At 38.3% G+C, this 15,141-nt stretch overlaps 1 protein-coding gene across 1 annotated transcript in view; it reads right to left on the bottom strand.

Moving 5' to 3' along the window:
* The window catches only part of APPBP2 (amyloid beta precursor protein binding protein 2), a 22,775-nt gene continuing 7,634 nt past the window's right edge, over positions 1-15,141 (bottom strand). Inside the window, exons 2-13 of the mRNA XM_015880770.3 lie at positions 13,436-13,524; positions 12,738-12,889; positions 12,026-12,149; positions 9,784-9,952; positions 8,605-8,694; positions 8,123-8,190; positions 7,935-8,040; positions 7,493-7,617; positions 7,214-7,299; positions 6,596-6,786; positions 6,051-6,216; positions 1-5,815 (exon numbers count right to left, since the gene is read on the bottom strand). Coding sequence (XP_015736256.1) covers positions 5,562-5,815; positions 6,051-6,216; positions 6,596-6,786; positions 7,214-7,299; positions 7,493-7,617; positions 7,935-8,040; positions 8,123-8,190; positions 8,605-8,694; positions 9,784-9,952; positions 12,026-12,149; positions 12,738-12,889; positions 13,436-13,524 — 1,620 coding nt within the window. The 3' untranslated portion in view covers positions 1-5,561. The remainder of the gene's footprint in view (positions 5,816-6,050; positions 6,217-6,595; positions 6,787-7,213; positions 7,300-7,492; positions 7,618-7,934; positions 8,041-8,122; positions 8,191-8,604; positions 8,695-9,783; positions 9,953-12,025; positions 12,150-12,737; positions 12,890-13,435; positions 13,525-15,141) is intronic.

Below are 15,141 nucleotides of genomic sequence, written 5' to 3' on the forward strand. Positions count from 1 at the left end.
TGCGGCTACTTCCAAATGCAGGAACACTATATTTATTAGGTCAATATTTCATTTTAGCAATACAATTACAGAATATCACGATGCTGGTTACAAACATAATATGGTTTGATGGTTACAAATAATGTCGGGCACTGCAGTCTGCGAGAAGTAGGATACGAAACATTAAGTCTTGACACAAGTGGGGTGGTCTTCCAAGTCTAGTCATGATCAAGATACCTTCATATAAATGACTGTGGCACTACAGGTAGAGATTCTGGTTTAGAGGTGTTTTCTGTGTAAGTAGTTTGATTTATACAGTCATACAGTTCAAGCAACATCTTTTTTTAGAATGCTATTAAATTAAAACTCCCTGTAGTTCAATAAGTATAAAAATAGTACTGAACCTGGTAATGTTCGATAAAACGCAGAGTCCATTCACATCATTAAGTAGTAAAGAAATTGTAAAGTCCTAGTTTACCATGGCAACATCGCTTCCCATAAAGGAATATACATAAAAGAAAGAAGTTACACGTATGGTACCTGCGACAATTATTTAGTGATCCAACACTGAACTTGTGCACCACAAACCAAGTTTCTAAATATCTCTATATATTTATATAGTATATATCTTTTTTCATCTTAAAATTTACTTTTGGAAAAAAAAGAAAAAAAGAAAAAAAATGTGCACTTCAACAAACTCACTAAGGCCACTCATGCTATAGATACCTAGGATTGCAATGAAATATCGTTAAACAAGACCCTAGAGCACGCACCTTTATCTCACCAAAGGGAAACCTGTTTCACTGCCTGAAACGTTCCTGAGATTTAGGGACAGAAGCATTACCAGTGCTGTCAGTTTGGCTGTGTGAGCAGTTTGGTTGATGTCTGGGTAAAGGAAATTTCTTCCCCTCTTCTCACAGAATCCTCAAAAGGCCAAGAAACAAACCGTGCAACAGGCCATATACGTCCAACATGGAAACACCCACAACAAACAGCCTGCTCTGCAATTAACACTTGGCCAGTCATTTTCTTATTATAGAAACAATAAGGAAAAAAGGGAAACAATGAGCTTGAGAGATAAATCAAGCTTCAGCACAAGCTTCGCTACAGGCTGGTAACAGCAACATCTCCCCCTGCGTTATTTGCTGCTACCCCAGGAAGCCAAATCCCACCCATACAGAGCAAGGTTTTGTCCATAGCTTCACTCATGTTTTAGGCACAACTCATTTTCCTGTTTGTACTCTACCAATACACAACATTAAAAGGAAATCAAGTTCAACGTGCATTTCTTGTACCGTGAGAAGCAGCGCAATGGCACCTTTAGCAAATTTCAGACTGCAGCACATTTAAAGAAGAAAAACAACCCACTTCATTTTTAAAGTTACAAGAATCCAGCAACCCAAAAACCTTCAAAATGCTTCAACAAAAAGCTTCATGTGCAAACAAAAAAGTTTTCCAACTACCAGGTTTGTAAAGAGTGCTCCTGAAGACTACGATACAGAGGCAGACACATGTTGGTCGTAATTGTCATGCTGTAAAAGCAACCAAACAAACCAGTGTGGGGCCACATAGTCACTGGGTGCTTTACTTCAAGTAACCGAGGGACACACTTATTTTCAACCACCTTTCTGCAGTTTTCCCCTCCCCATTTTGTCAGTTAAGCTTTTCTTGCCTCTCCTTTCCCACAGGAGCTCATCCAGAATAGCCCCCAAACCAGTGCAAGAATCCTGACATCGGTTTCTTTCCTCTCTACAAATTGCAGCGTTCACTTAAAACAAGAGGCAAATAACTGATTTCAAAAGCTTTATGCTGAAAATAATCAGGGCTTAGACAATAGTTAATTTCCTATGAAGTGACACCTCTCCTCACCACTTGTAACCAATCGCTCTGTGATTACTTACCGTCAAGAAATATTCTGAGGATGCATTTCATTGCAGTCCCGACCCCATCCTCCTATTTTAACGCCAGCACCAAGTGACACCATCTCACCTAATGGCAGGTGCATTGTGCGTATATAAAATGCCAGTGATTAATCAAAGTCATCAGGCATTTTGTAGTTGGCTAACTGCATTACAGCAAGGACAAGGTCTCCTAACAAGCAAGGCTAACAATAAAGCCCCCTTCCCCAGTACTTACACTCAGATGCATATGGAAAGCTTGCTTTAGGGGTAAAATAGGACAGGAATTCCTTGGTTCTGCACCTAACGAGAGGGCTTTTGTTGGCAAGTTCTGGGCTGAAAAGTCACACAGTACTGAGAACACAGCAGATAACACTGTTCCCTTTAGCTCTACCTAGTGCTGAAGTCATTCAACAAAATTAAACGAATACTTAGAAATCTGCCTCAATGACACTGGAGATGTTTCCACCCTTATGAACGAGCAAGTCATTTACCTTCTTCTATAGCCATCCAATTGGACTTCTGCTTTCGCAGCCATATCAAACAACAGCAGAGACAGTAACAGAGTCACAACTAACAACACAACTTAAATGGCGTCACCACATTCCAATACAGGCAGGCAGATTATTCCAAAAACAAGGTCAGAGAGACAGAACTGAAAGCTAGAAAGGCCAGTTCTATGTTATCACATGGAGAGCCCATCTGCGGCAAGGACAGCAGAGGCTCCAAGCTATGGCATGCAGAGCAGGTGACAAAACATTTTGTAGGCAGCTGCAAAGTCGCCCTGCAAAGCTCCTCTGCTTTGACAGCTTTAGCAGTCAGCCACAGATACCTCCCTCCAAAACATGATTGGCACAGCCGGAATTGCTGAAGGGCTACAATGAGAAGTTCAGCCCAACAGTCGAGTCAGGATTTAATTCAGTCACACGAGAAGCACGCTAGTAGTTCCACAAGGATCACAACACATGCTCTTGTCCAAGTCACGTTTCTTGGCCAAAGTCCATCAAAGTGAGCTCTGGGTGACTTTCAAGATGTAAATCCCTTCTAGACAAGCCAAAGCGTCAAAGTACACAACGTGTTAGCAAGTAGCTTGAGGAAAGAGAGAAAAGTTAATCCACCCAGCAGGCCTGAGAAAACAGAATAAAGCTACCCATCACAGAAATGGAACAAACGCTTTTGGTTCTCAGAAGCAAACACCTCCCTGACCTGCCCCACGTTGGAAGCTCTCCTATTTACCGCAAGTTGAAAGCAACTCCTGAAACACACAGAAACCAGAGAACTGATGTGACAGCAATGGTTCACATTGACTGCTTTCACCAGTATCAGTCAAATAACACTCCCCAACTCAGTAAATCTTGAGACCTTTGAGTTTTGTTAGCCAGAAGTTGGAAGCAGAGGCCTGGAAACCATTAGCGAACAGGCACCATAAATGCAAGTCAGTGCCCATTCTGAAGCTGTTAATCCCTTCTGCAACACAGCAGTAACACACTTTGTTGAGGACAATTTTAAGCAACGTTCTCCTGCCCAAATTCTGGTACTAACATTACAAGCTTCATTTAAGTCATTTTAATAGGGCTAAAGAAAAGAATTCATAAGAACTTTATAATTAATCACTGCCCTAACGGATGAATATTCAGAGAGAAAATATTTCACCTAAAGCACTCCTATGCAAGAAAAATTGCTATAAAGTAGATATCAAACCCAGACATAATTTCATATTGAATTTTCATTGAACAGCCTTTGAGGATACACTGCAACGTAAGCCTTAATACCACACTTAACTGTTGTTTTTTTTAAATGCCAATGCTTTAATGAAAGTATTCCAAGTATGCAGTCATTAAAGCTGCACCAATCATATCACTGCATATTCAAGTTGGTATTATTCAGCCTTTTCCCCCAAAATTATACTTGAAGGCACCGGTATATGAACTGTTGGCCTGGAATATTTCAGTTCTTAAAGGAGTCATTAAGCTCAAAGTAGTGTCTGAAATTCCTTATTTCTTCTGTGCACTCTTGAAGACCATCAACAGCTTTCCCTGTCCCAGGCTTCATAAACTAATGAAGAGAAAATAAACCCCAAAACATCCAGTCCAAGTAGGAACCTCGCCTGCTGAGCCCCAGCTTGGACTGAACTTCCACGGCCAAGTTACAAACCCCTGAAAATAGGGGGGAATGGAGAAAACCCAAACAGAATCCAACTATAGGGCACTGTTTGTGCCACTATAATAAGAATGGAGGTAACAGCAGTGAATTGTTTCTACTTTGCTATGTTACACTTTCAAATGAGTATTATTACCTCAACATTTAAAAAATAAAAAAAACACACACCCAAGCAAAAAAATAAAGTAAAATAAATAAATCTACACAGCAAAGCAGCCCCCCCTGCCCAACAGAAGAAAAATTAAGACAAGCTAGTGAGATAGGCATTATTAAATGATCTTTACAGCTGAGTTCTGCTTTTTAAATTAATATAAAGGATATCCATTTCTGGTTGTACTATTGTTTAATGTAGAAATGAAGCATCACAAAAAAAAAGACCTGTTGTGCTTTTTGGCATTTTCCACTGACCCCTGCAAACTGTACAATAAGTTGTGTTTTCCAGAAACATAAAATTGAACCGGATTGTAATACAAAACCATTAACTGGTATAAACAAGTTACTGCCTCAATTATTAGAGTAAGCCCATTAAAAAAAATAATAGAAAATAAGATGGCTGCAGCAAATAGTTAAGCATTTCTAGTTTTTGCGTGTGGCATTGACATTAATATCTGTATAAGCTTGCTAAGTAAAAACATGCCATCGCAACTGCTAAAGAACGTTCACTTCCTAGTTTTGTATCTATTACAGGAATATAGTTTTGCACTGGTCATACATCTAAATGAAATAATTCTACTGTAAAAGTGAATGCAGGGGTAGAAATATTAAATTAAAGCCACTGGTCCAAAAACTGTTTCTAGCAGGCTGGTCCACTTTTGATTTTCCTGGTCCTGTTATGAAGTTTAGCACTCTTGGCTGGTACCAAAGAAAACTAAGGTTGCTGGTCTACTGGATCTTCCATCACTTACAGATGAACACTGGTCCAGTTCAGGATATTAAAAACAACATGCGGTCTGTTCTTCCTTATCAACTTATTGTGGATTAGAAATGGTATGTTGCTCTCCGAAGTGATTTCTTTGCCACTTTTCTTCATAAGGCAGCAGCCAAAGCATCCTCCCTTTTCTTAATATTTGTGATTAACTTTGCTACAATGCATAAAGTAGAGAGACCTCTCTCATATAACTTCTTGTAGTATAGCGTTTACTCTTTCTGTCTATCAGAAGAAAGCTCTTGATGAAACCTTCCATTCATAATAAGAATGCAACTCTTTTGAACTCAAACAGTTTTATTTAATGTTCTCTTGCAGACCTTCTGCAAAGTAGGTTCTTTTGGAAAAAAAAAAAAAAAGAAAAGAAAGAAGGGGTTTTCTGGAATACCAAGTTAAAAACGTGAGCCGAACTAAACATGCCATACACATGCTGATAAGAATTTAACACACATTCATCCGTATGGGCACTCTTCAGTAGACTGGACCAGTGTTTCAATGCAAATTCCAGCCCCCAGAGAACTACATGGTTTAGATTTCACAGTATGACTTCTCCCCTGTAATCTGGGAAAAAAAACTTAACTGGTTAATTGACTGAGTTCTTAGCTACTCTGTCCATCAACGTTCTGAGACATCAGAAAAGACTGGACCACTTCTTCAGTGGATTGAGGACTGCTGCTTACATCCTCCAGAGCATCCGTAACTGAGAACTGCCGATCCCGCAACCGGTTCCAATTGGCCAAAATATTGTGGTACTCAAAAACTTTTTCATAATTGCCAATGGAATTGTACAGTTTAATGAGACCTCTGTAATCATATTCAAGTCCACTGTATCCTTCACCAAAAAGCTTCTTTCCTAAAGAAAGACAAGAGATAACAAAATTAAAATTCAATATTTAGATTGAAACCACTCAAAAAAAAAAACAAACAAAAAAAAAACCACAACAACTTCATCTCATTTTTCAATAGAGAGTTCAACACATACTTTCAATAGAAAGTACAACTTTCAATAGAAAGTTTAACACATTTCAACAAAGCTTTTTTTTTGTATTAAATCTGCTATGTTAACAAACACTGTAAGAATCACCTACCAATTGCTATGGATCTCAAATAAAGCTTTTCAGCATTTTCATACTGATTCATATCGTAGTTATAGAGAGAAGCTAGATGTCCCACTGACAGTGCAACTTCATAATCCTCTTGACCCAGGAGCTGCTCCTTAATCTGAATTGCCTTGATGTGCATTTCCTCTGCTTCCTGTGAGGAACAAATTCATATGAGTTGAACTCCACTCACCACATTACAAAGATTTAACCACTGCATAGTTATTTCTTTGAGTAGTCAAGCATTTAATAAAGGAAAAAAGTAAAAGATAGGAAAGCCAGAACCAGACCAAGTTCTCCAAATCCTTATTTTAGATCATCAACAAGTAGTATCACATTGCATCCTGTTCCCAAAGGCATCTTAATACTTCATCTGCCCAAAGCTTTGCACAAAATAATTAAGATAGAAGTTCTCTAACCATGAAACTATCAACTGAGGTTATAAACTGGGGACATAAAGTACAATTTGCTTTGATACGCTTACAGACATCTTGTAAATCATATGTCAAGAGATTTACATCAATAGACCTTACCTTAAACTTTCTCATGGACTGATACAGTCTTCCAAGGTTGCCATAATGTTTTGCTGTTTGTACATTAAACTCCCCAAAGGCTTTTTTAGCTAACTGAAGTGAGGACAGATGCAAGTCATGAGCTTCTTGAAGTAACCTCTGCTCAGTTTCCTTGTTATGACAGTCTATTGCAATCTCCTCCAGGATAAGTGCTGAGTATAAGAAGAAAAAAGCAACATCACTGTGTTCTAAACCCAGATACACCAACTACAGGTAGCAGAAAGCCATCCACCCAAAGAGTCCCAGGAGATATCTAAATCAGGATTTACATTCATTACAAACTGCTTTCAAATTTTATACCTGGATATCAAAGTTACCAACACTTTTTTATATGCAGTATTTTTACTGCTATTATTCACAGAATCAGTTCAATTAAGTTTTAAAGAATTTTAAATTTGTATTTTACAAGTGTGTTGACAAAGAACATTAAGGACTATGGGGAACATTCTAGAGCCATCTCAGTCTGGGAAAAAGCTTATGTTACATTGTCTCTGTTGGGAATAGAATAAACACAGCTGAATGACTGCTCTCCACTGACAAAATACGCAGCCGTTCGAGTAACACAGTTAAGGGTACTACCTTTAACTCTCTTTGAAGATGCCAAGAGAAGATGGTCTTCTGGTAGAATGTGAGTTATAATGCCAATAGCACGTTCAGCGTGAAATCTGAAAGAGTTTAAATATATGCATCCTCATTGCTATATAAATTAGCAGCTGACTGGTAAAATATTAACAACATAAATGTAGATATTCACTGTACTAAAGCCTTTGTTAGAAAAGACTGTATAAATTAAACAACATTCTTCTTCCCATTTGCAGTATTAGATTTACTGCCATTACCTCAAATAGCTGTACTCACAGTGCATTATCAAATTTTCCAGAGCTGTACTGGTGAACGTAAGAAGAATAAGCCAAATCTTCGTGAGCTGTAGCTACATGTATGTTTTTACCTCCAAATACTGACTGCCGAATATCAAGAGCTGTCTGAAAGAGTTACAAGAACACCATTACATCAGTTAACAAAGGGAAGGAAAAAACAACAACAACTTAATGCACCTTACTGCTAAAAAGGGAAAAAAGTCTGATGGCTCTGAAATTCTGTAGGTCTACACCCACATACTTTAGACAGCAAATCTATATAAGTCACTGAAGGGACAAGGAAAAAATAAAAGCAAAAATCCCAAACCAACAAATAATTAAATGAATTAATTATCCTGAATTAGAAACATGTGAGTTTCAGAAAAAAATAGATACATTTTATATATTAATAGAAACAAAATACATATAGCCTTGCTGCATACCTGATAGATGGCAACAGATTGGCATATATTGTCTACGTTGAGCAGGTAAAATCCATAGTCTAGTAGCGTATCAGAATATTTGGGGTGCTTGGCTCCAAAATGCTCCCTGTAGAAACATGTTTATATCACTCATTGAGGCAAGTTAAGAGTACCTTTAAAGAGGGGGGTTGTTTGGGAATAGTACTCACCGGGCAAGATACACAGCATGTTTTATCAGCTGTTCAGCCTTCTTAAACTCACGTTTTACAACACAAGCCTAAACAGGTTGAAATGAAGCATATGAAGAGGCGTATGCTCAGAATCCTTCTCCTTCAGACACCAGCCTAACTTCTATTACTTTTAATTCTAATATCACCACTGTAACTAAAGGACTTCTTGATTTAACAAGCATTCACAGAAAACATCAATAAATTTTTTACTTCAACGTAAGTCACCAAAAAGGTTAGTATTGTACCCAAGTCTACATCAAGGATAGAAACAGACCATTTTTCTATGGAAGGCTCTCATTAACTGCCATTCTGTTCCCTTGAACAGCTGTAACTCAGTTTCATGGGGAAAGAAAGAAAATTATACCAAGAGGTATATGAAGTATACTAGAGGTACTACACATTCTCACCCATTCTTGGTAGCAACTTAGTTAGAAAAGGAACGTGGAAGAGTCTAAATTCACCTTAGAAGCTTGTCGCAAAACATCCACTACTACTTTTACAGGCAGGCCAACTGTGATCTCCTTCATAGCTTCTATGCACCACTTGTAAGCCTGTCAAACAAAGTTACCCAACATGATTGATCTGAAACATCACTTTATTGCAATATTAAGAAAAATACAGACTAGTCTTTACATTACCAGATCTGAAAAATCTTGTTTGCCATGGTCTGACAAACCTGAAGAAATTCTCTTCAACTTAATACTGAATGTGCAGTATTTTATATTACACTAAGGTTTGTATAATTAAAATGAATCATATAACCAAAGAATCATCTATTTATCATATATTTCATAATATTTCACAGAAAAAAGGTATTATACAATGTTTAACTACTCCTTACAATCACTATCAGACAACAGCTTCCTAGTCAATTAATTTAGGAGCTAAAATCCACAGTCACACTGAAGTCACATTTTTCCTAAACTAGCTGCAAAGTGTTACGTTCTCCAGTTTCTTTTTAACAATTAAACTTTTTGTAGTGTGTAATTTACTGATAACCAAAATACACTGACAATCTATTGCATACAATTTCTTGATATCAGCTAAAGTACCATTAAGAACTTGTACTCAGAACGATGTACAGAAACCAGATGGTAAATCAAGCATATCTCTGGTACAGAATCATAGAATTGGATGGGTTGGAAGGGACCTCCAGTGATCATTGAGTCCAACCCCACTGCCAAAGCAGGTTCCCTACACCAGGTTGCACAGCTCAGCATCCAGGCGGGTCTTATCTCCAGAGAAGGAGACTCCACAACCCCCCTGGGCAGCCTGTCCCAGTGATCCGTCACCCTCACTATAAAGCAGTTCTTGCGCACATTCATGTGGAACTTCCTATGCTCCAGTTTCTGTCCATTTTTCCCTGTCCTGTCTCCACACACTGCTGAAAAGAGTCTGGCCTTGCCACTTCGCCCTTCACACCTCAGATATGTATAGACCTGGATCAGATCCCCTCTCAGTCTTCTTTTCTCAATGCTAAAGGCTTGAGGAAAAAAAGGAAAGTACTGCCACACATATAAAGAGAGATACATAACTGAAACTAGAATGATAACAAGAATAGTGAGCCAGTCATGGAAAGTCACGGTAGATTTCATAACCAGTTTCTGGAAGCAAAACAAAAACAAACTAACCCTACTCACCTCATCATAGTGGCTCTTGGCAAAAAGAAGTGCACACAGTTCCCCATAGAGTGCTGCCTTGTTTGCTTGCTGACCATGTTTTGCAAGTTTGTCCATGTAAGACTGAGCCAGTTTGAACGTTTCTTCTCCCAAGTGATATTTACAGTTACCATTTCGAACATGAAGCAACCTTGCAAAGATGTAAAGAGATTTCTAATCAGCGTTTGAATAAAACATTTCATTATGCTGCAGTGCCACTGATCTACAATCTGGTATCATTCTTAGAAGATATCCTGTCTACCATCCCAGCAATACCGCACTGTCTGAATTCAGTAATACAAAAGAACTGTTCTCAGAAATTTGTTTCAATACTCCATGCTTTGCATCTTGCATGGCAAAAATTTTTACTCTTGAAAATGTCAAATGATTTTTTCATGTTGATGAAGTTCTGCATATCCAATGCTGAAATTGCTTCAATGTGTGTGGCTTTGTTTTATTTTTCCTAAAGTCCATTCTCAACACCGATAAGTTCTCAATTCCAAAACTCAGTAATATATGGTATTAAACCCATTCTACCTCCTTTCTAAAACATGGTGAACTGAAACAGACAATATGTACAAACTATTCTGCGTGCATCTCTGCACTCTGTCCTCAGTCCTTCAACAATACAGAGTATATAAAAAATAGTTTTACAGGAGATTACATCCATTCTACACATGAAAACATCTGAAAGTAACATCATTCTCTGGGCATCCAGGAAAGATGGGACCATACTGCTGGATGGCATTAGCACCCAGGCACAATTCATAAATGAGACTGAACAGGAATACTTAAAAATGCATTCAATATTATTTACATAGTAATGTTCACTCTGAGACAATAGCACAAGCAACTTTAAGCTCAGGAACAGCAGGGCAACTAATATATAGCTGTCATGGTAGTTACTTGGACTGACAATCTTTAAATGCTAGAAGTAAACATGACACCCACCTAAGTGTTTGCAGATGAGCAACACTAGTGGGGAAATTCTGGATTAAACAAAGAGCAATAGTACTTAGCAATAGCTAATTTCAGTGTTGTCCAACAGGAATACAAGTAGTAAGAAGGCCAGTTTTGAAGGAGCGAGCAAGCTGTCTGCTCAGATTGATGTGCTGCCACCCTGACAATCCATTCTAGATGTACAGTTTTGAAAGTTTTGGCCCTTTGGTGCTCAGTACTGAATTAACACCAGAGAAGACAACGTAGTTATCGCAGTTCACAACTCTAAACAGACTCCTTTTCTCCCCCTTCCCTATTTCTTAACACCACCTCTTTGCCCATCTGAAAGATTAACAGAAGTTTCAGTAAATGGTGAAATACAGACAAGGAAAAACAGCAGTATTGAAGCACACACAGTTTCTCCAGACAAGTAACGATTTCAGCTTCTGGCTTCTATTTAGAACAAAAGTAAAGAAGATTTTTGTTATTGAAAGCTGATGCTTATTTACTTTAAAAGAGATGCATTTGAAATGTGTGTGCTATCATATTCCAAGCCTAAAGGGCAGAATTGTATTCCTGCTTCATCACAGGCAAAGAAAAGAGACAGCTGTTCCTTCCCTATTTCAAATGCCTGTCATTTAGCACATATGAAATTTTGGTAAACTAACTACTGTTGTCCCTTCTGGAGATCTGAGACAATAAGTAATAGAGATCCGAAAATATCAGGAAAGCCTTTGTAAGTCAAGAGGACAACATAACAGAAAAAAAAAAAGACACAAAGTAAAGCAAATTGAGACATAATACTTTACAGTAAAGAGGTGTTAAAATTCTGAAAATATGAGTTAATGTGTAGGTGCAACATTTTATATCTTTTATGATACATAATGACAGATCTTCCAATAAACTCATAGGGGAAGGAGAGAACAAATAAGATGCTTCTCTTTTCTAAACCCGTTTCCTACAATTTTGTTTCCTTTTCTGTATTTGGTGAGTTTATTTTTAAAAGGCAGCTTCTCCAGCATGCCAAACAACTGAACACAACCTGTTTGATTAATTAAAAACCAAAGGACCAAGTACTGACAGCAGTACTACAGCTAGCATTTTCCTATCCTAGGAAGGTGTACATGCGTGTCCAGTCCCTCATGGCATCACCTTATTTCTGAAACGAAAGCTAATGGTGCAGCAGAATACTGAAGAGAGGATACAAAGCTTCATGGCTCATATTTACATGTACTACTAATAAATACTTCACAGTAAGACACAGAGGAATTAAAGGTAAGCTCACCTTACACAACACTCTACTGCACGAAACCAATGAAGTATTTCATCGTGAAGGGTGCACAGCTGAAGGCAAGAAAGAAATACCTTCTCAGCATCACTATACCATCCTGCATCTGATAGGAACCCTCCTGGAAGAATCAAGAACAGAGAGAATTTTGAACAGTGAAATGCCTTTCTAGGATAAAGCATTTGCTCGCATTGTCTAAGAACTCATATTTTATTACAAATAAGTAGGAATACAGGAGCACAGCATTCCCTATGCCAAAATACAGGAAGTCACTAGTAACAGCTTAGGGGGAACAGGCAGTGAGCACAAAGGAATCGTGTTTTTCAGAACATCATAAAATTGCATGCTGCATATAGGAATTCTGTCAGAGCTAATCTGCAGTCCTAAACTGAAGAAACATGAGCAGAATTCTCCTTCAGCTGACAATGACTTCTGGTATTTCATAGTTTTTCCATCATGAAATACTTGCATCAGTGCTAGAAATATAAAAAGTCTTAACATTAACTACCACATTTATGAATTTTATTATTTGAAATAGCAGGGAGCAGTCTAAAATTTTTAGGTATTTAAGTGTAATATATATGTAAGCCACCAAGTGACTTCCTAAAAACATATATTCCAAGCACACACATTCTCAATAAGAAACAGCATTAGCCTCACTGAAGCTTGCACAGAGAAATATACTTAACAGTCTATGAACAACAGTTACCTAGAACAAAACCAATCTGGATTGCTTTTTCTTTTACAGCAGAATCTGATTCTGCTATGTAGGAACACCGTCTACTGAAAGAATATGCCAGTACAGAAGCAACTTTTACTCCATGATCCATCAAAGCCTGAAAACAATGATGAAGCAGATGTCTGAAACAAAAGAAAACAAAATTTGTTATGCACAAAGTTTTTAAAACAGTGCAGTCAGTTGGCATGAGCACCATGGATATAAATGAGTAGTGATTCAAGGAAATAGCTCCAGCCTTCTCTCAAACCAAAAGCAGATGAATATGAGCATAACTGACAATCTCCAGGCTGATGGGTTACAGTTGCTGGATTACCCAAAGAAATAAAATGAGTGTACACATAGTTCTTTACAAGGACGCCCTCCGGAATAAGGAAAATACAAGCTGCTGCCCACACACTGTTACAACTGGAAAACAAAGCTTTCTGCTTAGACTCTGTGGGTGGGGAAGCCTCAAAGCCCACCTCTGCCTTGACTCACACTGAAATGGCAGATAAATGAGCAGTGACGAACACATTAACATCACATACACACAAACAAGGGGAAGGAGATACCAGAGATGCAAAGCCTGTCCTAGTAACAAAGAATCTGATCTGACATCTTCTGGATTCAAAACTTAGATCAAGAGCTAAGAGCTGAAATGAGCACTAGCAATGTAGGAAGATGCTTACCTCTTATCTAAAGCTCGCAGCACCTTTGCAAAAACTTCTAGCTCACAAAATTCACTCCCCAGTTGGCATAAGCGGCCCTGTTGGTAAAGCTGAAAGAAAAACACAAATAGATTTAAAAATTTAAGGTCTGGTGCTCTCCTGGGAAATTTAACTCACATTAAGGATGTCTTAAGAATTCTAGAGCTCAAAGTACAACAGAGTAAATATGAAAAAGAAACTGTTTCACTACCTCCACACAGGAGAACAACTGCAGGGTCAAAACTTAAATACACAAGCTATAAGAACTCTGTATTTGGTTTAACTCCATATTTTGTTTCAAGTTCTTTTAATCCTTTATTTTTTATTTTTCCTTCTTCCCTTCTCCAAACATTCACTACATCTACCTGCATTATTAAAACGTTGCGACTCCTAAGCTGGAAAACAAAGACAAAACCAAAAAAATACTAAATTTAATAAAAATTACATCAAATGGCTTCTTTGATATCAGATACTTTTTTTTTCCTTTTTAAATCGAATAGAATCTATCACAGAGCTATGTCAATAGATTTTATACGATTTGTAAAAGGAAATGCAAAGCCAAAGCCTAAATTCAAACAACCAATTGTGATCCTACAAAACTCCAGCCTCTGTCTGGAACAAAGGCTGAAGCAATGAAATAACACATCCAAGAAAACAACCCCAAACCCACAAGTCCTGCAATGGATGACTCACCAATACCCAGAGCTAAACGCAGGCGTGAGCCCTGACCACATTAATACCTGAGCTTATATGAGTAATTCTTGCTTGAGTAAATGGGAATGTTCATGAATTTATTAAATGCAGTGCCTGGTTTTATGCTGAAACCAATTACTATCTGCAGATAAGCAAATATATCAGTTAGCTTTTTTCATAAAAACGAACCACAGGGACACAGTTATTTGTGCAAAGCACAGCTAAGCAGCAGAGCTCCCTGCTACGTTATGCCATAAATACTAAGAATTTACGTAGGTGCAGAAGTGACTGTGCAAATATATGGCAGAGAAATCCATCAGGGGTTGCTAAACCCAAGTATCCCAAAGTCCCTGAATCACAAATGGCAAAAAGTAGGGTACACAGCCAGAAAGCAGCACAGTCCACCTGCCCCAGAGTCAGCCGGCAGCAGCCTGTCAGTACATAAGACAGGTTATCCAGTACTGCTGTGGCACAGACACTTGTTATTTTAGATATTATAGGCAGCATTCCTTCATATTTTTATTATTTAAAACCTTTTTGCAAGGCAGCAGCTCTATGGGGAGAAGGAGAAACCAGCAGCTCACATCTCAAGTCTCCCCAGATGCTGCCTCTCACAGCACTCACCATTCTAGAGCCATGCATCCTTTCTCCTACCTGCACTGTGCAATGGCAGGAAACTACAGCTCACCAGCACACACACACACCACGATGTGCACTCACACTTCATGCCATCACAAAAGCATGAAGGTAATGCACTCTAACTCAGAAGACCAATGCTCAACCAACTCAGTTACTCAGAAGACCAATGCTACTATATGTCAACATACACTGTCCAAGACCAGAGCACCCCTATCAGCAGCAAGGCATTCCGTGCTACTTCAGCAGGGTTTAGAGCTACAAGAAACTCTGAAACGAGGAGTCGACCACTCTCACCACACAAGCAAAAGATGAGGGAGAGGAGTTATTTACAGATAGAATGCTCAGATACAAACACA

This window comes from Coturnix japonica, chromosome 22, assembly GCF_054131305.1.
Source record: "Coturnix japonica strain WE chromosome 22, WE-NBRP24, whole genome shotgun sequence".
Classification (NCBI taxonomy): Eukaryota; Metazoa; Chordata; class Aves; order Galliformes; family Phasianidae; genus Coturnix; species Coturnix japonica.